Source organism: Rhipicephalus microplus, chromosome 7 (assembly GCF_043290135.1).
Source record: "Rhipicephalus microplus isolate Deutch F79 chromosome 7, USDA_Rmic, whole genome shotgun sequence".
Taxonomy (NCBI): Eukaryota; Metazoa; Arthropoda; class Arachnida; order Ixodida; family Ixodidae; genus Rhipicephalus; species Rhipicephalus microplus.
Genome location: NC_134706.1, coordinates 50,700,115 through 50,722,775, shown reverse-complemented (window position 1 = coordinate 50,722,775; position 22,661 = coordinate 50,700,115). Strand labels below are relative to the sequence as shown.

General features: G+C 43.9%; 1 protein-coding gene and 1 long non-coding RNA gene across 2 annotated transcripts in view; one reads left to right on the top strand and one right to left on the bottom strand.

Moving 5' to 3' along the window:
* LOC142767455 (uncharacterized) overlaps window positions 1-22,661 on the bottom strand; it is a 326,266-nt gene that overhangs the window by 224,096 nt on the left and 79,509 nt on the right. The gene's annotated exons all lie outside the window — the stretch shown is intronic.
* The window catches only part of LOC119179232 (sodium/iodide cotransporter), a 38,109-nt gene that overhangs the window by 12,982 nt on the left and 2,466 nt on the right, over window positions 1-22,661 (top strand). The window contains exons 4-5 of the mRNA XM_075868368.1: window positions 1,222-1,273; window positions 21,737-21,830. Coding sequence (XP_075724483.1) covers window positions 1,222-1,273; window positions 21,737-21,830 — 146 coding nt within the window. The remainder of the gene's footprint in view (window positions 1-1,221; window positions 1,274-21,736; window positions 21,831-22,661) is intronic.

Below are 22,661 nucleotides of genomic sequence, written 5' to 3'. Positions count from 1 at the left end.
GAGCAGACAAAAAGTGTGTTGGTTGCCAGAAACCTCGAGCTAATCCACTGAAATATCGGCTTTCTCCCGCCAGAATTCCGATGTGAGAAACAGGTTGGGGTCATCCGTCCGCGAGCCGCACGTATGAGTCGCGGACGAGGGGAATCGCTGATTTGAGGTCACGTGACGCACCGTCCGTCCCGCCACATCTGGATTCGGTCCGTCGTCTGAATGCACCGTTCACCGCGTCTTCGGATGGTCGCAATGTGAAGCACCTCTTAGAGAGCTCTTGAAGGAGATTTCGTGTAGAATTTACCTTGTTTCTGTTTTGCCATCGTTGGGTGCCCTCCGTGGGAGCCCACTTTACATATCAATTGCATGCTATATGTGTTGTACGAAACAGGCAGCTTGTCTGTCATAAATCCATTATGATCATAGCCGTGAAAGGTGCCGTAAAATGCCCCGGGCATATCGATTCCCCGTCTAGCTTACTTTTTTCTGGCTAAGCAATAAGACCAACTTCCGGAGATGTCCTATCACGATGAAAATCCGATGACCGTTTGGCACTACACTATTTCATTATTATCAAGATGTTTCGAACGATCTTGACTCAAAGTAATACTTCCTGTTTTGATAGATAATCACTTACCCGGAAGCATAACCTTGTCCCCCATTTACCTTTTTTGTTTCTTCTTCAGCAAAAGATATACTCAATATTTCGAAAAATACTATTCCTCCGTCTTCATATAAAGCGAATGTGGGCTTGTTGGAAAAACATTACGAATCATACAGCACACTTAAACCAGCAGGACGATAAAAAGAGAGCATACGACATTGGTTTCGGGCGTTTGCTTTCTGTGTTCTCATTAACTCGCTCTATTTGATGCAGATAGTCCCAAACCCATCATCATATGGCGATTTTAGAACGGTAAACGCCAACAATCATAACTATGATGCATCATGGTTAACCAGCAAGCCCAAGTTTACACAGTTTCAAGCTCGGTCCTTCAGTGAAACAATTCCACAAAGGAAGGACAAATAAAGCACCTTCACCTAATATTGAACGTTTATAATGTGTTGCTCACTGCAAAAATAAGTTATACAATGTTATACCAGGCAGTGTGATAAGAGATTTGAATTTTTGGCTTAAATTCGACGTAAAAATATTTTACTGTGAGTTTTCGCATTGTAACTAGAGCGTAGCCTGATTTCTAAACGTTCTGTGACGAAACTTGTTTGCAGCAAACACTTGGTGCCGTTGGCATATACAGCGCAGCGGTTGGCATTTCGACAAGTAAGATTTTTTGTTTCATTGTATCAATTTTTATGTTTTATTGATAACAGCCCCGATAAAACCTGATTTCAGTCGTTTCTTTTTCATGCTAGTAGAAAATTTGGTAATATTCACACAATAATAAGTGTTTAGACACGTATGGTTTGCCATGCCATTTGGTCGAAAAGGGGAAAACGAGTGGACTTTAGAAGCGGAAAGTTAGAATGAGATTCCACGTTATTTTCTTGCATCCTGCGTCAAGAATAAAAGGTTGATTGCTGCAGCGAAGCCGCTTCAGCAGATACCACTATTTACCAAGAGCTGCGAAGCAGTAACGTCTCAATTTCAAGCATGACACATCGATAGTATTAGAATAATTGAAAACCATAAATGAACTAAAATACACTTAACACAAGGCAACTTTTACTGACACAGTACCGGTAGATAATATGATAAGACATGCTACACAAGACTGGTGAACAAGCTTGTACGGAGAGCCATAGGATAGGGTAACAAACATAACTGATCCGATGTGCAGAAGAAAGGAAGGACAGTGAGCGCATGATGTCAAGAAAAGAGGGGCATCACACACACTACAACTTCACTTCAATAAAACTAACAATACTAGCTATTTGTAGTTGTATTCACTTGAAACACAGTGTTTGGATTTACTACAGCGCAGGATTGGATAGACCAAGGAAAGATATGTAAGGACTACAATGTGCTAGCTTTAGGTGCTCTGGCTCTAGGTATGATGAACTAATACCAACAAGTCCATTTCAAAACTCTTCACATTGTTGTTGATGAATGATAATACAATGAAGAGGAGATAACCACCTAATCTGGGTGAGTCATCATTGTGTGCTTGAAAATAACGCTTAACTGACGATAGTTTCTTACCTTACGTTTCCGCTCAGGAAGGTTTGGTTAATTGAACGAACACAAATGCCTTTTCGATGACGCCAAAGAGGAACCAAATGCATTTATTGAAAGCGTAACTACAAAAAGAAGATTTTGTGAAGTATGTCACAGAAAGCGAGAACGTAAATCAATCGCGATCATCTTTTTATGCACATATGAAACAAAAAAGTCGACTAGAGAACATCAGTATATGTTAGCGTACGTATCCAGAAAAACTTCACGGACATGGGTTTAAATATAATGCTATTGTAGGGTATTTTTCGGATGAAAAAGATAATTAGAAAGTGATCGCTCAATCACACTTGTTTTTTAATTATTTTCGTTTTGATGCCACCATACATGCAGAGTATTTATTCTGCTCCCGATTTTGGCTGCGTGTGACGAAATATTCTGAGCAGTTTGAAGAAAAGAAATAAGAAAATAGAAAGAAATAGGTAGTTCCACGACCAGAGAGCAAGTGTGTTAAATATTGAGGAGTTGTCGGCATGTATATATGCCTGGTGCCGTACACTACGTGTTCTTTGTTCTAGGAGGGCGCAGTATTTTATAAATTGTGGTGTGAACGTGTACTTATATAAGAAAAAAAACGTGCACACTGAACATTTAAAAAGTAGTTGGTGAACTTAAAGGCTGTTACTGTGATGACGTCGAAATATCGTTTTGTCATCGTGCGGAAGCTATTACACATCGTACTCTGTTGCCACAATTCTCCATAGGCCAGTGTAACCTAAAAAAAAGCACGCTCTCAGAATGGCTGTTCTAAAAATGATAAAAGGTATAGTTGTACATAAAACGGGACAGGAAGCTTTAGAAAAGGTAATAAATACTATAGTTTGAAAAGACACATACTTGAAATATAGATATGATTTCATTAGCATTTGACGTTGTTGGCTGTAATTGTACAGCGTACAACTCCAGCCAACAATACCTTGAAATACCTTGAAATTTGCAGCATGTCATGGCTCTATTCACTCATATCGCCAAAGTGCATGTTGTTACCGTGTATTGAAATGAGCCGGTAAGCTAAATACAAGGCTGACTTCCAGAGCTGCGGTAATATTAAAGTTTGTCTTCTGTCTCAAGTTACCTAAGCAATGGGCGCTGGCTATATATTTCTGCCACCGTTTGAGAAAACCTTTAGCCCAAATGCTAACAGTATCAAATGAAAGGGCAGGCGAAGTAGAAATAGTGATGTCAATTTGATTTTTTCCTCGAATAACCTGTGTGGGCTTTTCATTATACTTTTCAGTGTTTCCTCTGTCACTTCTCTACTCAAACATCGTCATTGGGTTAGCTGGAACTGTGTACACGGCATTGGTAAGAACTGTTTTTGCTTATAAATACTACAGGAACAAAAATATATAAGTACACTTTCCGTGTTATTCACATCTGAACTGTGATTTTTTTCTCTTAGATACTAGAGCCTGAGAGACTGATCATGATAGCTTAGGTTGCGTCTACTAAATTCGTATAGAATATTTTGAATGGTATTTCAAAAATATTGGATGCAATTAGTAAAGCATCAGAGAGTGCAGCTATTTTACCCTTGCTCCGGCGTTAAGCGCCGTCTTTGTGGCCGAAGGAACGGCATGAACACGTGTCACCAGAATGGGCCAAGCACCACTACACTGTACAGCAGATGCACGTCTCGAACGAAAACGAAGTATGTGCAACACCAATTGAGAAAACAAAGAAGACTGTCCAAGCCCCACCACAATATACAACAATGCTTGGTATACCGAAAATCATCATCATCATCATCATCGTCAGCCTGACTATGTCCACAGCAGGACAAAGGCCTGTCCCATGTTCTGCCAGTTCACCCGGTCCATTGCTTGCTGGTGCCAATTTATACCCGCAAACTTCTTAATCTCATCTGCCCACCTAATATTCTGTCTCCCCTTAACCCGCTTGCCTTCTCTGGGAATACAGTTAGTTACCGTTAATGACCAGCGGTTAACCTGTCTACGCGCTACATGCCCGGCCCATGTCCATTTCCTCTTCTTGATTTCAGCGATGATATCCTTAACCCCGGTTTGTTCCCTAATCCACTCTGCTCTCTTCTTGTCTCTTAAGATTACACCTACCATTTTTCTTTCCATTGCTCGCTGCGTCGTTCTCAATTCAACCTGAACTCTCTTTGTAAGTCTCCGAATTTCTACTTCGTAGCTAACTACCGGCAAGCTACGGCTGTTATATACCTTCCTCTTGAGGGCCAGTGGCAATCTACCTGCCATAACTTGAGAGTGCTTGCCAAATGTGCTCCACCCCATTCTTATTCTTCTAGTCACTTCAATCTCGTGGTTCGGCTTCGCGGTTATTACCTGCCCTAAGTAGACATAGTCTTTTACAACATGAAGTGGACCATTACCTATCTCGAAGCGCTGTTCTCTTCCGAGATTGTTGTCACTTTCGTTTTCTGCTGATTACTTTCAAGACCCACCTTTCTGCTCTCCTTGTCTAACTCTGTAATCATGAGTTGCGATTCGTCCCCTGAGTTACTCAGCAATGCAATGTCATCGGCGAAGCGCGGGTTACTAAAGTACTCTTCATTAACTCTTATCCCTAACTGTTCCCATTCTAGGCTTCTGAAAACCTCCTGTAAGCACGTGGTAAATAGCATTGGGGAGATTGTGTCCCCCTGCCTTACACCATTCTGTATTGGTATTCTGTTGCTTTTTTTACGAAGCGCTATAGTAGCAGTTGATCCCCTGTAATTTCTTCCAGGATGTTTATATATGCTTCGTCGACGCCATGATTCCGCAGTGTCTGCACGACTGCTGATATTTCTACTGAATCAAACGCCTTCTCGTAATCCATGAAGGCTATGTATAGTGGTTGGTTATATTCTAAACATTTCTCTAATACCTAATTGATAGTATAAACGTGGTCGATTGTTGAGTAGCCTGTTCCAAATCCTGCTTGTTTCTTTGGTTGATTGCACTCTCAATGTTTTCTTTACTCTGTTAACAATTATCTTTGTAAGTAGCTTGTACACTACAGAGAGCAAGCTGATCGGCCTGTAATTCTTCAAGTTCTTGTCATCTCCTTTCTTATGTATTAAGATGATGTTAGCGTTCTTCCAAAACTCTGGTACTCTTCCCGTCAGGAGACACCTCGTAAACAGGGTTGCTAGTTTTTCTAACACAATCTGTCCTCCATCTTTCAGCAGATCTGATGTTACCTGATCCTTCCAGCAGCTTTGCCTCATTGCTTGCTCTCCAAAGCTTTTCTGACTTCTTCTGTCATTACTGGTGGGGTGTCGTCTGGGTTACTGCTAGTTCTTATAGTACTAAGGTCGTGGTTGTTCCGGCTACTGTACAGATCTCTGTAAAACTCCTCCGCTATTTTAACTATCCTATCCATATTGGTAGTTATTTTGCCTTCTTTGTCCCTTAGTGCATACATCCGATTTTTGCCTATCTCAAGTTTCCTCTTCACTGCTGTGACGCTTCCTCCAATTTTCAGAACGTGTTCAAATCTCTCCATGTTATACCTTCTTACATTGCATACCTTACACCTATTAATGAACATCGAAAGCTCTGCCAGTTCTATTTTGTCTGTTGTACTTGAGACTTTCATGATTTCACGCTTCTTATTGAGATTCTTCGTTTCCTGGGAAAGCTTGCCAGTGTCCTGTCTAACTACCCTGCCTCGAACTTCTACTGCACACTCCGTAATGATACTAGTCAGATTATTATTCATTGTATCAACGCTAAGGTTGGTTTCCTCACTAAGAGCCGAGTACCTGTTCTGAAGCGAGACTCTGAATTCCTGTACTTTCCCTCTCAGTGCTAGCTCATTGATTGGCTTCTTGCGTATCAGTTTCTGTCGTTGCTTCTTCAAGTTTATATGAATTTAAGACCGTACCAATCTATGGTCACTGCATCGTACCTTGCCAAGCACTTCCACATCCTGCACGATTCCTGGGTGTGCACTCATTATAAAGTCTATTTCGATCTTATTTTCACCTTTAGAGCTCCTCCATGTCCACTTGCGGTTTCCTCGTTTTCGGTAGAAGGTATTCAAAATCCGTAAATTATTGCATTCTGCGAATTCTACTAGTAGCTCTCCTCTAACGTTTCTCGTACCGATGCCATAATCTCCTACTACCTGGTCTCCAGCCTGCTTCTTCCCTACCTTCGCATTGAAGTCTCCCATCAGTATAGTATACTGCGTTTTTACCTTACTCATTGCCGATTTCTCGTTTTCATAGAAGCTTTCAACTGAAGCGTCATCACGGCTGGATGTAGGCGCGTAAGCCTGTACCACCTTCATCTTGTATCTTTTATTCAGTTCAGTTACAATACCTACCACTATTTTATTGATCCTATAGTATTCTTCTAAGTTGCCAGCTATGTTTCAGTGGATTAGGAGCCACACTCCCAGTTCTGTTCCGTCAGGCAAGCCCCTATAGCAAAGGACTTGCCTATTCTGTAGCACCGTATATGCCTCATCTGTCCTCCGAACCTCGCTGAGCTCTATTATATCCCATTTAACACCCTCTAGCTGCTCGAATAATACAGCTAGACTTCCCTCAGTGGATAAGGTTCTAGCGTTAAACGTTGCCAAGTTCAGGTTCCAATGGCGGCTTGTCCGGATCCAGAGATTCTTAGCACCCTTTGCTGCGTTGCAGATCTGACCGCCGCCGTGGTCAGTTGCCTTGCAGCTGCTGGGGATTGAGAGCCGTGAGTTATTTGACGTATGCATGTGGAAAATAGTGGCCAGATACTGCACCAGGGTGGCCAATCCTTCTCTGATGAGGGAGTGTGTTCCCGGTGGTGGTTACCGGTGAGGCCGCACCCCAGGCCTCTTAATGCAGTTCCATCACCACGCGAATTTTTTAATCCGGTTGGGTACTGCTCGGCACCGGAATTTGAACCACGGACCTTATGCATGCGCGGTGGATGCTCTAACCACAACGCCACCGCCACATACCAAAATTGAAGTTGGTGAAATAGGTGCCGAAATGCAGACAAGAATTTTCCCGTAAAGTCTGTACTTTTTGCTCCCGGCCTTTGTCGAACAGGTTTTGCACTTTCTACGTTTCACAACAACCGCGTATCAACCCCCATCAATGTTGTTGTGGGCGGTTATATAATAGACAAAAAACGAACAACACCTTCGCAGTGCAAATGTGCCAAAACATCTCGTTTTTCAATAGTGTAGCTCATCCAATTGATGTGACGACTTCGCGGAACACTTGCATGGACCTTGTCTCTCAGTATTAGGCATCGGTGCAGCGAGTCGAACTTATCATGCCCACTTACCTGACCATAAGGCTTTCTTCATAACAATATATGACTGGCAGACGTAGGGTTCCTCGTGAGAAAGAGTAGTGCAAAATAAATATTGGGATGGAATTTATTATACTGTAGGCATTTATTAAGCACATCTACTATGTTTACACATATTCATCATCATGAGTGGTCGTCATCTTCGTCTGCTGTGGGGATTTGGCTTCTCTGAGTTCTGTGCCTTAGAGTAGTCACTTCATCGTGTTTTCCGGGCCTAATAAAGGTTGCCTTCACCGTTACATCTAAATTTGTGGAGTGGGCTCTACGATATTCCGTCCTCTCCCAGCCCGATCTGCCTCCTGGAGCTCCGCTCCGGTCGTCGTTTGTGCCAGGTGTCCGGTAACATGCCTCCGGGCGAGCCAACCGGCACTTCTGCGTCTACCTCCATGGCCCCGGCTACCACGGACTATCCATCGTGGATTATCACCGTGCACCAGCGTGAGTCGCCCACCTTCGATGGACTTCGAGGTGAAGATATGGAGGATTGGTTGGACCAGTTCAATCGAGCGAGTTCCACTAACAACTGGGATGATCCTACCAAGCTTCCCCGCGTTTCTTTCTATCTGACAGGCGTAGCGAAAACATGGTTTTTCAATCATGAAACGGACATTACGGACTGGACACGTTTCAGGCAACAGCTTCGCTAAATTTTCGGCACCCCGGTGGTTCATTCAGCTCTCGCGAAGAAGACAGTGGATGCTCGCAAGCAACAATGCGGTGAGTCCTACACATCGTACATAGAGGATGTGCTTGCTCTCTGTCACCGTTTCAGCACGTCCATGTCTGAATCAGAGAGAGTTCGTCATCTATTGAAAGGGATCGGCATAGTCGCGTTCAATGCCTTGGTCATTCAAAACACGGCTACAGTCGATCACGTTGTTGCCACGTGCCAACGCCTAAAGGAACTTGAATCCCAACTGTTACCGCCGGACAGCGCTGAAAACACCACCACGACGGATGCCTCATTGCATGCCATGATCCGCGCGATTATACGGGAAGAGCTGCAATCTTTCGGCCTCTCAATGACACCGAGTCTATCTCCCCCCTCTAATACTGTTTTGCGCGACGTTATCAAAAAGGAGTTGGCGTCCATGACCAGGCTAGCATATGTAGACTCTCCAGTACGTTGACTCCAGCCGACGTACGCACAAGTGTTCGCTGGCTCAACACCCGTCGTACAACCGATGCCCGCACACTCGACGCATGTCCCACTGGCTTCGTTGACTCCGAGTGCGCCTAGCCAGCCCTTTCACCCACCGTGGCAGCCGCCTCGTCCAATCTGTTATTACTGCGGCTATCAGGGCCTTATTGCACGCGTCTGTCGGAAGCGTCAGCAGGACGAGCGTCGTGGATTCGACACCTACGGACGGGATAATGGGACAAGCTGGTGCGCTTTCCAACGTCGTCCTTATCATCCGCCACTACGTCGCTCACCGTCTCCAACTGCGCCATCTGAGCCAACCACTTTTTACCGCTCTACTAGACGCCGCTCACCCTCACCCCTCCGCTGCTTCACGTCTCCATTGCGATCTGTCTCGCAATTCACCAACCGACGCCCGGAAAACTAAACTCTGCAGCTTTTGAAGGAAAAGCTGCATCGAACGAAAAGACAGAAATTCCTCCAGTGCGTCCATATAATACGATATCTGTTTTAATAGAAGGTGTGTACTTGGACGCTTTAATAGATACTGGTGCTTGTTTGTCTGTGATTGATCGTTCTTTGTGCTCACGTCTGCGAAAAGTCACCACCCCTTATGATGGACCTACACTGCACGCTGATCAAGGGGACGCCATTAGACCTGCCGATATGTGCACCGCTCGTGTTTGCATAGCTGGTGTTCATTTTGTGCAATTTGCTGTGCTGAGTTCGTGTACCGACCAGCTTATATTAGGCTGGGATTTTCTGCCTACGGCGAACGCTTCCATCTGCTGTCGAGGAAATGTTGTTCATATGATATAAACTGACTATGCCCTGTATGCGGATGACAAGCCCGTTCGCTTGCTCGCTGCTGAAGATACCGAGCTACCGCCTGGTCATCAGCGGATAGTTGTCATCACTTCTAATGTGATCGACTCCGGGGACGTGTTTGTCCAACCATCTGCACACTGTCTCGCAAGAGGTATAGCCCTTGCTTTAAATCTAGCGCGGGTATACAATGGCTCCAGACTTCCCTACGCTACAAACCATACGTCTGAGAAAATTCTCATTCCTAAAGGCACCACAATGGCTTGCGTTACTGAATCTCAGCCTGTCTCAGTTGTCCCGCTTATGCCAGCGTGTTCTCACCTTCCTTCTATTGGACGTTCATCAAGCGTTTCTGTTCTTGCTGCGACTATTAGTCCAGAACTGACCTCTTCAAAAACAGATGAGTTGCTTGCGTTGCTACAAAAGCATAGGAGATTGTTTGATGGCCATTCCTTATCCCTGGGACAGACGTCCATTATTAGGCATTGTATCCAGACCGATGGCACTTCCATCGTACGCCGTCGACCATATCGCGTCTCTTCATCCGAGCGTGAGATCATTGAACAAAATGTAGCCAATATGCTGCAACAGAACATTATACGTCCCTCCGCGAGTCCTTGGTCATACCTTGTTGTTTTAGTAAGGAAAAAAGATGGCTCCGTGCGATTTTGCGTGGACTACAGAGCACTTAGTAAGATTACCCACAAGGATGTTTACCCCATGCCGCGCATAGACGATGCTTTGGATTCACTGCAATGTGCTGAGTACTTCTCAAGCCTAGAGCTGCGTTCAGGTTACTGGCAAATACCCAAGCACAAGGATGACAAAGAAAAGACAGCGTTTTCAACACCAGATGGGCTGTACGAATTCAACATCATGCCATTCGGCCTTTTCAATGCTCCAGCAACATTAGAGCGGATGATCGACAAGTTTTACGAGACTTGAAGTGGAAGACTTGCTTGTGCTATGCAGACGATATCGTTATTTTCTCGTCAACCTTCCCTCAGTACTTGCAACGACTGGACGAAGTTCTTACGTGCCTTGCAAACCCAGGCCTTCAGCTGAACACCAAGAAGTGCCGTTTTGCGAGCAAGACGATTAAAGTGTTAGGCCGCATCGTAAGCAAGGACGGTATTCGTCCCGATTCTGACAATATTTCCGCTGTCCAACACTTCCCGCGTCCTGAAAAAGCCAAAGATTTGCGCAGTTTCCTCGACCTCGCTTCTTATTTTCGCCGATTCATTCGAGACTTCGCCTGAACAGCTTCACCATTGCACAAGTTGCTCGGATCAGGCTTCGCCTTTGTGTGGTCTCCTGAATGTGAAGCAGCGTTTGCCTAACTGAAGTGTGCACTCACATCGGAACCAGTCCTCTGCCATTTCGACGAAACCGCGCCTACGCTCTTGCATACAGACGCTAGTGGTCGAGGCATTGGTGCAATTCTCCTACAGCGAGACAAATCTTCACGTCAGAAAGTCGTCGCATACGCAAGCCGTGCACTGACCCCTGCCGAAAAGAATTATACCATCACCGAACAGGAGTGCCTAGCGGTTGTATGGTCGATACAAAAGTTTCGACCTTATCTTCACGGCCGCCACTTTACTGTGGTTACTGATCATCACGCCTTGTTCTGGCTCTCGACAATCAAGAACTTGTCCGGCCGTCTTGGTCGCTGTATTCTTCGCTTACAAGAATACGACTTCACGATCACATACAAGTCGGGCAACAAGCATCAAAACGCTGACGCACTTTCGCATTGCCCGCTTTCTTCGGAGCCACTTAAGAAACCCGCCACTGCCACACTCGAGAAGCTTTCGGCCGTCTCTTTTCTACATGTTTCGTCATTAGCTACTGGGGACCCAACTTCCCCAAGCGAGTGTGGTTTGTTCTTATCTCACAAACGTGCTGACCCTTACTGTCGCCGCATCATGGACCGTCTTGACGGGACTTGCCGGCCTCCTAATGCCCGTCGTCACCGACAGCTGACGCAATTCAAGCTCAACAACCACGTCCTGTACCATCATATCTACCACCCTGATGGTGAACGTTGGGTGCCCATTCTACCTCGCTCTCTTTGGGCCCAAGTCCTTCAAGAGATATCACGACGAAATGTCTGTTGGACACATGGGCTTCCAGAAAACGTATGACCGCATAAGATGTCACTACTACTGGCCGGGCTTGTCCACTTGTGTCGCGAAGTACGTTGCCTCATGCGCCCTTTGTCAGCGTCGAAAGCTACCTACATCAACTCGAAGTGGACAATTAAAACCGCTTCCGTGTCCCCTGCAACCATTTGAGGTAGTTGGCATTAACCTGTATGGTCCGCTTCTAATGACTGTCACGGGCAATTGATAGATAGTTACAGCTGTCGACCACCTGACCCGCTTGGCCGAAACAGCTCCCGTGCCTTCTGCATCAGCTTGGGAAGTGGCCGACCTTATCCTTTGAGTAATAGTTCTTCGACACGGAGCTCCTCATGTGATCCTGAGCGACCATAAAAGAGTACTTCTTTCAGAACTCGTCGAAGAAGTGCTCAAAGCATCCGACACTACACACAAAACAAGCTTCAGTTACCATCCTCAGACGAACGGCCTGACTGAGCACTTTCATCGTACACTGTCAGATATGATAGCGATGTATATCGAACCCGACCACAGAAACTGGGACACCATTTTGCCATTTGTCACTTCTGCGTATAATACCTCTGTACAACTGGTTACTTGCTGTTCTACCTCGTCCGCGGTCGCTTCCCCTCTTCTTTCCTCGATGTTTCGTTCTTCTCTGTGCCTGTCAAACCATGTTCTCCTTCAAGTGAAGAATACGTGTCTCGTCTACTTCATTGCCGCCAGCTGCCTCGCGTCAATACTGAAGCCAAGCAACAGGATCGCAAGCTTGAATATGATGCCTTTCATCGTGCCGTGTCTTTCAGCCCTGGCGACGAAGTCCTCCTTCTTACACCCATTCGCACTCCCGGACTGTGCGAGAAGTTTCAATTACGTTTTATTGGTCCCCACTGTCTTGGAGCAAACGTAACCTGTGAATTATCGCATGGCACCCGTTCTTCTTCCGATGAACCGCCGCTACAGGGCAGCAGAAATAGTCCACGTATCCCGCATGAAGCCTTTCGTACGGCGTTTCTCTTCGCTTTAAACTGCGGCCAAGAACTGCGGTCAGGATGACCGCTTTCACGTCGGGGGAGAAGTTGGTGTAGGCATTCATTAAGCACATCAACTATGTTTACACATATTCATCATCATGAGTGGTCGTCATCTTCATCTGCTGTGGGGATTCGGCTTGTCTGAGTTCTGTGCCTTGGGCGTGGTCGCTTCATCGTGTCTTCTGGGCCTAATAAAGGTTGCCTTCCCCGTTACATCACAATGCATATATGCCTCTCTAAGGTGCCCTTTCCTACTTAAACGTTCAGTAAGCGAGCCCAATAAATCCATGTTTCCATACAGAATACATACGTTTCCATATATTTTTCATATATTTCTATAAGATTCTTACGGAAACATACGTAATTATTGAACATCGCACACGGAACATTTCAGTAGGGAATCGATCAGATTTATGGTTAAAAATTCAATGCATTTCAATTAACCTCAATAAATATTTCAGAAGAATTAGCTAACAAAAAATATCCCAGAGCCGGTATCCAGGGAGGGGAGAGAATCCCCAAGGGCCCAGCCCTTTCCACGAAATTCTGATAGAGGGAGCTGTATCACCAAAGCAGCCAAACTTGGCGTCTTTCCAAAGTAAGCAAAGCCTTCAGCAACAAGGCACCCTTCCAGCACTCAATTATATACTGATAACTGGCAAGCAGATTAGACCAGTGGTCGATCCTTGCTGCTGCAATGGAACTTGCATATTTCTCTCGGTCGGAAATGTAGGTGAGCGGCTGATGATCCGTGACAATAATAAGCTGTCTGCCATACAGATATATATGAAACTTCTGAAGACCGAACACGATTGCCAGCCATTCTATTTCAATGTGGGCGTAGTTCCTTTCAGCTGTATTTAGCGTTGGAGAAGCGTATGCCACCGGTCTCTCTCACCCATTGGCCACATGACAGATTACGGCAGCTATACGCACTTCACTGACGCATCACATGTTAGTTTCAGTGGTTTTGCTACATCATACAGCTCGATAACCCCGTCCCTACATGAAAGTTTTTTCGCAACATTGAAAGCTTTCATTGCATTCTTAGGCTTTCGGATTCGTCCACTACGATGCCTCTGATAATCATATGGTGATTTTGGGACGTAAAACACCACATAATAATATTTGCATTCTGGGAACCAGTTCCATTAGATTTTCTTTCCTGAGCAGTTTGCGCATTGGCTCTAGTGTTTCGGCCAGACATTGCAAGAACATTCCGTAAAAGTTCAAAAGTCTTAAGAAAGCTCGTAGCGCGTCCACATTGTTAGGTTCAGGCGTTTTCAAGGTGGCCTTAACCTTTCCTTTTCTCGGCTTCAGTCGTGCACTGCTAATCTCATGCTCTAGATACTTAACGCTGCCGTGAAAAAAATGCATTTCTCGGCTTTAGCGCAAATGTCATGCTTCTTAAGCTGCTCTAGAACACGCTCCGCGTTTTTCGCCCATTCTTCTCGAGTTCTGCCGGCAGTCAGAAGGTCGTCATTGTAGCACGCGGTCCCCAGAATTTCTTTTAGGACTTGATCCTTCATAGACAGACGCCGCAGGGGCGTTTGCCATGCCGTACGGACGACGACGTTTGAATCGAAACAAGCCGATGTGCGTGTTCACTTTGAGAATTTGTTGAAATCTTTGAACTAGCTCCAGTAGCAGACATAGTTTTGATAATTCCAAAAACAGTTAAAACTGCACCTCCTCCTTCCGTCGCAAAATTATCTGCAGACAAGGCAAGCGGACAGAGAGCTATCTTAAGGTGCGGGTTTATACTCACACGTTAGCCAACGCAAGGTCTCACACTTTTGTCGCCTTTCAAAATTTATTACGAGGGCGTCGCCTCGTCTCTTCGTTGGACTCGGTAGATGATGTAAGCCTGTTCTGAATTTCTAAGCTTCATTTTCACGCTGTCATGCAGTGCGTAAAGCACTGGCCTCGTTTTGCGAAAATGGGCTGGGCAGCGTCCTTTAGCACCAAGCTTCCTTTCAAACCTTTTATCCCGCCGAAGCCTTTCAGTTCTTACTGTATTTTCCGTCAGTACCAGTTACCAGTTCAACCTAACTTGGCATAACAAATCTTGACCCATGAAATTTGGCATGACACTCTCCTTAACGTTTTGCGCATTGATCAACAGCAAAGTGTGGTCCTTCTCTTCATACGTTACAAGCACACCAACTCTTCCGGTCACTGTAATCAAAGTTACATTGTAGGCTGTTGACCTTGCGTAAGTCTTTCTACGGTACTTGAGCAGAAACAATTTCCGCAGTCATTTTTCTCTCATTATCGAACTGCAGCTCCCATGACGACCTACATCCCGACCTGTCTATCGTCTATCAGTATGCTCACATTGTACGCCCTCACCTTAGGCGTCATTTCTCCTCTAAACGAGAGTTTCATCACTGGTAGCATCTGCATTTGTCACAGGTATAATTTTAGTTCTGCACATTTTGGCCAAGTGTCCTGTTTTCGATCATCATTTAAAGAATTTGCTATCCTCATGCGGACACTTCTTCGACACGTGTGAGCTACCACATCTAGTGGAGGCAACCTTAGCCCTTTAAGGCAGAACGTTCTTTTTACCTTGTGCTTAAGATTGCCATTGCTAGTTGACGTCATCTTTAGTGGCCCAGGCGCTGTTGGTCACGTCTTTGCTATGGCCTTTCTTGTTCTGTATTTGTCCTGCTTTCACTCCCAGTGCCACACTGTAAGCCATTTAGAAGGTGAGCTCCTAGTCTTCCATCACAAACAGCTTCCACAGAATGGCGTTGTTGTGTAGTCCCACGTGAGTAAGCAGTCCTGAATTGCCTCTTTAAGAACCGTCCTGAAGTTGCAAATGGCTGCCATCTTCTTGAGTTCCACGACGAAGTCACTGATGCCTTCATCATGGGCGTTGGCCTCTCCAATATAACTTGTACCGTTCCACTAGCACAGTACGCTTGGGCGCGTAATGATTTCACAGAGTCTCCACAACATCTTTGTAGCTGGCTTCTACGGGAGTCTCCAGAAAATTCAGACTTTTAAGCGTGGTAAGCGCGGCATCTCCTGTTAGTGTCGGGAACATCCGCTGCTTCGTCTCCTTGCCTATCTTGTTAGCGGTTTACGAATGCCTCTAAGCGTTTCAGGTAGACTTCGAAGTAATACTTCTTCGGTGAAAACTCCAGCAGGTGAATCAGACTCTCGCCGCTGTTCTTCAATGTGGTGGGCGTTATATCTGTAGTCCGATTTCCAACATCATCGTCTCCATTGTTTTGTCTTGAAAAAGAAAGACGGGAACCAGGCAAACTATATAGCTGAGGCTAACTGCTTTATTTGACGTATCAGGGGCGTCTCAATACAAGGATCGACACTTCAAGACATAAGACCGACAATACAGATAGCTGCCGGCGTTTAATAGACTTACATAGAGCGCTAAATTAGAGACACGTGGACAGGCAGTCAGCATAGTGACCGCATCAATCTTATCCCACGTTGACTCCAGCTTGCGCCTGCCCGATTGCCGTCATGCGTGCCATTATTCACATGTAACACCCTCAGGAATTCAGAGCAATCTTCTCTGAAAAGGGTAATGAATCTGATATAAATCGTTGTTGGCGCTTGTAGTGCTCGTAACTTTTATTTATTTATTTTATTTATTTACATATACTGCCAATACCAAATAGGGATTATTGCACGAAGGGCACATACATTGTGAAAGGGCAAGATTTATACAGAGGGTACTCACTGAATTATTATAATAACGAGTGAGACAAAGCCGACAGAAATACATTTGATGACTACATCAGTACCACCAAAATACATTCAGTAGCATAGGACATCAATTCCAGCTAGTACTGAAAAAAAGAATAGAGAGCACTTCAAACAGTGGACAAGAAAAAAAAACAGAATTCGTCAATTCTGAAGACAATAAATAACATTCAAGCAGGGATAAAAAGGTTTCCAATGATTGAATGTTTTTTATACTCATTGGCAAGTTATTCCACTCGCGAATTGCTTGTGGAAAAAAAGAATATTTCAGACAGTCCGTCCGGCACTGATATTCATTCAGTGTCTGAGAATGCTTTTGTCGTGTTGGCCTTGTTTCTTTAAATGACATGTACTTTGGACTGTCTATGTTTAGCTGTTTGTGAACTAACTGATACAGGAATATTTGACGTGCCACATTAGCGCGGCTTTTTATTGTTAAGAGACCTGCTCTTTTTAAAAGTTCTGTGGGTGAGTCAGTTATTCTGTACTTGTTATAGACAAATCTTATCGCTTTTCGTTGTATTCGTTCTAGGGCATTTATGAGATTGTTTGTAAAGGAAAACCACGCGACGTTTGCATATTCTAAGACAGGTCTGACGAATGCTTTGTAGGCTAGAAGTTTCGTTTCAGCTGGCGCGGAAGCGAGACTTTTACGAAGGAAAAACAGCCGTTTTAATGCAGCTGATGTGACATGACTAACGTGGATATCCCATCTAAAATCTTGCGTTAAAGTTAATCCCAGATATTTGTGTTCAGTCACTACCTGAAGTGGAGAGTTATTTATAACGTAAACAAATTCAGATACTTGCTTTTTTCTTGTTATCCTCAAGAGAGCAGATTTTTAACATTAGGGGCATTTGCCAAAGAGCACACCACTTAGATATGAACTGCAAGGCATTGTTCAGTTTTACATGATCTTCTGGGGCGTTAATTTCCTGGTAAAGTATACAATCATCGGCGAAAAGCCTCACATTAACCCCAATGCCAGCAGGTAAATCATTAATGAAAATCAAAAATAAAATGGGGGCCTAAACACTGCCCTGTGGTACACCTGACGCAACGTTGGCTATGGTAGAACTTTCGCGATTGACTTGCACATACTGTGTTGGGTTACTCAGATAATTGTCGATCCAGTCAGTAAGTGGGCCTTCGCTTATCGTTGCTTCTAATTTTTTTATAAGTTTTTTGTGTGGCACCCGATCAAACGCCTTTGAGAAATCTAATAGAATTAAATCAGTTTGTTTTATACAGTCTACAATGAGGGAGATGTCGTGAATCAGTTCAACCAGTTGGGTAACTGTAGATAGTCCTTTGCGAAAACCGTGCTGTAGTGGCAATAAGATGTGATTCTGGTCAAGGTACAACGTTCGATGTTTAAGAATAATGTGTTCCAGTAGTTTGCAAGTTGTGCTGGTTAGTGAAATGGGTCTGAAATTCGAAGGGTCAGCCTCACTACCAGATTTATGAACAGCGGCTACTTTTGCGATTTTCCATTCTTGGGGGAGGAAACAGGTTGATAGAGACTTATTGAAAAGTATACACAAGTATTTGGCTACCCATTCAGCATATCGCCTAATAAATTCATTTGGCAAGTTATCGGGACCGGCACCCTTCTTAGTATCTAATTTTAGCAACAAATTAAGCACTCCGGACTCTGTCACAACAAGTGGTTCAATATGTCGGGTGTTGCGAATGTCAACATCAGGCACATTTCCATCATGAATCTTGAAAACAGATTGGAAATAGTTATTTAGCGAGTTTGCTTTATCTTTGCTTTCTTTCGGGGCCGTGGGCCTAATACGGTTTTTGGGATTAAGGTAGTTCCAGAACTTCTGGGGAGACGTTTTCAAAAAGTTGGGTAGCGTACTTGTAAAATAGTTTGCTTTGGATATTTTTATTTGGGATTTCATCTTAGTAATAGCTTGACTTAACTTGTTCCGAATTTGTGGAGTAGGTTTTGCCTTCAAAGTTTTGCTGAGGTGCTTTACTTTACGCTTGCAATGAATAATTTCACGCGTTATCCAGGGATTATGTTTTCGTGTTATCTTTGTTTTAGATGGCACATAGTTAATAACGCAATGTGTTACGACTGATTTGAAGCTTGCCCATAGTATTTCCACATTTGTGTTTGAGTCAGTCGCAAGTAGTTCAAATGAAGCAAGTTCATGGAAAAGATGAGCAAGTATACTGGTGTCATCGGCATGGTTAAAGTCAAGATAGGCAGAAAAGGAGTTGGACGGTATAGGGATGTCAACTATAGAAACGGAGCCCTGAATAACTTCGTGGTCTGATATGACCTCAAGAATTTCAACCTGTGCATTATCTGCAGGAAAATGATCGCTTAAAAACACCAAGTCGAGTATATTAGAACAGCAACCTTGGATACGAGTAGGCTGTTTTACGATTTGGGACAGATTAAATGTCAACATAATGTCAAAGAGCACATCCGTGCATGCGCTGTTGTGTTGCATTGTTCGCCAGTTTATATCGGGTAAGTTAAAGTCGCCGAGCAAAATTAGCCTGGCTCCGAGTACATACCGATGCATATACGTGTGCGATGCCTGCAAGCTATCCTTGTCTGAAGATGGGCTGCGATAAACGCAGCCAACAATTACTGGGCGAGAAGTGAAGAGAAGCTTGCAAAATATTGCCTCGACTCCGATAACCTCAGGAAGTATTTCAAAGGAAAGCTCTTTTTTAAGTAGGATGGCCACACCTCCCCCGCATGTCTGCCTATCTTTACGAATGATGACGTAGTTGGGGGGTGTTACCTCAAAATCCTTTATCTCATTTGTCAGCCACGTCTCTGTTAAAGCTACGAAGTCAGGTTCAATTCCAAGAAGAAAGGATTCAAGCGGTACTAATTTTTGAAGCATGCTGCGGGTGTTTATGGTAAGAAATGTTATTTCTTTCGTTGGCTGCGGCGTTGTGGCTCGCCTGATGCTTCCGCTTCGTCGTTTTTTTCATGGTTGATGGTGTGACGGCCAGCGCTTACGAGCACAATATCATTTGTATCGTCATCCCATCGGTACAGATCTTCATTCACTTTTAACTTGTCATAGACCAGAAATACTTTTTTCTGATGTATCTTACTCTATTTGAGAAGTCCTCTCCGACAGAGAAAGTGGTGCTCTTTAGTTTCGTGCAGTTTCTAAGAATGGTTACTTTGTCTCGGAAGTCGAGGAGTTTCAGCATCACTGGTCTAGGTTTTTTAACGTTTGGTTTTCCTATCCTGTGGATTCCTTCTATTGGAACATGTTTGATCTTTAGTATGTTCTTAAGTATCTGCCCACTTATAGTTTGTTCGAGGGTTTCGAAGTGTTCGTCTGCCTCCTCCGGTACGCCATACACAATTAAGTTTGACCTTCTAGACCGGGTTTCTAAGTCGTCTATTTTTAACTCCAAGTATTGAACGGTTTTTTGAAGATTGGTTACTTGGGAGACACAGGACGTGATCTTGTTTTCCAGTAACGTTACTAGCTCAAGTTTTGCTTCAATAGATTTTAAACGTTCTTCTTTTATTTCTTTTATGTCATCTGCAATTACTTGAAGCTGTTTCATGATCTTGTTCATATCGGGTCCCGGGTTTGTTTTAATGTCGCTTTTGTTTTCTGTCTTAATGTTTTTTTTTTCATCTTGCACGGGGATCGTAGTACGCGCCTGGCAACAATAAGCAGGTTCGAAAATGTAGAGCAATGAATAGAGTTCTTGCATGAATCATGCACTCTGCAAATAAAGAAATGCCACATGTAACGTGCCACTTGATATAACTAACTGATAACACCCCGCCATGTTAATCTAGTGGTTATGGCGCTAGAGTGCTAACCCAAACATTGTGGCATCAAACTCCGGCTGCAACAGCTACATTTTATTGGAGGCGAAAATATTTGACCCGTGTACTGAGATTTAGGAGCGTTTAAGAACCCCACGCGGTCGCAATATCTGGAATCGTCCACTAAGGCGTCTCTCATAGTCATATCGTGGTTTCGGGATGTCAAATTCGAGGTATGATTATAATAATTGTGACTGAAAATATGTGAGAGCTTAGCTAGTCAGAACGCATTCATTTTGAAGAGGCAGCGTCTGCAAACACAGGCCTTTGTAGTGTGCTGTCTTCCTTATTGGGCCCGTGTTTGCAAGCACTGTCGAATGAACTGAGGCTATGCATTTTCGCAGGCAAACCGATTTAGATGACCGTGACAAATGTGATCTCTATTCCCTAAAGCGCCTGCACTGTCGAGCTATTTCTCTAAATTTTTTAACAGGGCACCCTTCATTTGAAGTGGCCCCGCTGCGGTGGTCTAAACGCTAAGGTACTCGTCTGCTGACCAGCATGTGGCAGTATCCAATCCCGGCCTCGACGGCTGCATTTTCGATGCAAGCGAGAATGGTGTAGGCCCGTTTGCTCAGATTTGGGTGCACAGTAATTAACCGCAGGTGGTCAGAAGTTTCAAAGCCTTCCACTACGGCGTTTCTTATAATTTTACGGTGGTTTTAGGACGTTAAGCCACATATTAGTCTTCATTCGAAATGAAGAGCAAGTTCCCGTAAAGGCGTTCCTACACGTGCATGCAGCAGATCGCGAAAAATAAAAAGAATACGAGCAATGTAAAAGATGACAAAAGTTTACGACGATTTTTATGCTTCAAATGTGGAATAGGAGAGCATGGTGCCATTATGTCGGGACAGGCTACAGCATATGTCAATTAAGAACGAGACAAGAAGAAAAGAAACCCACAACAAAGTACAACAAGCCATGGAAAACTGCATGTGCAGTCAAAGCAAAATCATACAACATTATTCACAAAGCTTCACGTATGCGATCAGGTGAGCAGATCTAGTACTACATAAGGGCATACACAAAGCTAAACATTTAAAAAGGTCAGTAAAACACAAACACAGAACGTATATAGATAAACAAGACTTATTGCACATGAGCACAACATAAGCAAATGCTCCAGACAAAACACTTAAACAGCTGATTTAGTATTCATATAAACTGAAATCTAAACATTTCCATTGTATAATGTTTTGCCAGTCCACCTTTGGCCCACATAGGTGCTTCTGTCTTTTTTATTTACACGTTACAACGATAAATTTCTCTGAATACAGCAAGAACAGTTACACAGAACAGTGTGCAATATTATAACAAAAATATGCTATTCTCTAGACAGAATAGTCATTTCAGCACCTTATATTACAGAATATACAGATTGAATACTAAAAAAAAAGTGGTATTCATCGCTATTATCAGAAGTAGGGAGATAGAACCTGTTTTGTGTTTTTTCTCCCATTTATATTGAGCTTTCAAAACCCACCTACATCGTATTTTACTTTGTTGTAGGGTGGACTTCGTGGCGTGGTTTGGGCAGACTGTGTTCAAGCACTAGTGATGTTTTTATCGCCAGTCACTATCATAGCAAAGGTAGTTTATGACTCCCTTCACGTAACTCCAACGCTGAGGCCCATAACGGACATGAACGTCACAGAGTACATGTTCAGGTAAGTTTTTTAATTGCAAAACAACGCATGAAGCTTGCATGCGCAGAAAACTGCACAATTATCTGTTGCATAATTAAAAAATTATCAATTTCGCTAGGTCAAATTAAGTAACCTATCTCCTTGCGGATATTGTGTAGACTATAAATAAATAAATAAATGCATTTCTGCTGTTACTTTCAAAAGACAAAACTTTTTGGTGTCTATTCCTTCAAACTTCTTTTTGTGGTTCTACATATCACCTCTGAAGACCATACAATAGCGCAAGATATGATATCGTTTTGAGCCTTGCTACGTAGTGCCTCATTCGGCGTATAGACATACCACGTATAATTGCGTTGGTTAGAGCTCGTAATTGCCTGCAATATAATATATACAGTTAAAATAGAGTTGTGAAGTCCACCAGGCTGCTCGATTCACGCAGGATATCCTCTCAAGGCACAATGTCCCCATGTCTGGACACCAACTGTATTTGGCGGTTTCTTTTAACTGATCGCCACGAGAGCAATCGATTTAGTTCACACGTAGATTGGTTGTATGTTTTGTTTAGTCAGCAATACAGCAGTTCTCCTCAATGCGCCGCATATGACTGCACATACTTTCTTCGATGAAGAGCTATACAATGCTCGATGGCTCTCCGTACGTGCCGTATTCCAGGGCCATTATGAACTATTTTTAACAACGAAGGTGATCTATAGTGGAGGTTTTCGAATCTTCGGTTGTGGTAGCGCTGATCGCAGGAGTTCATACTGTGGCCAGAACGAGTCTATGTAAAAAAGGGAGAGCTCTCCGTGCTGATAGAGGTGAGGGCGGGAGGGGAGAATGTCGAGGGAG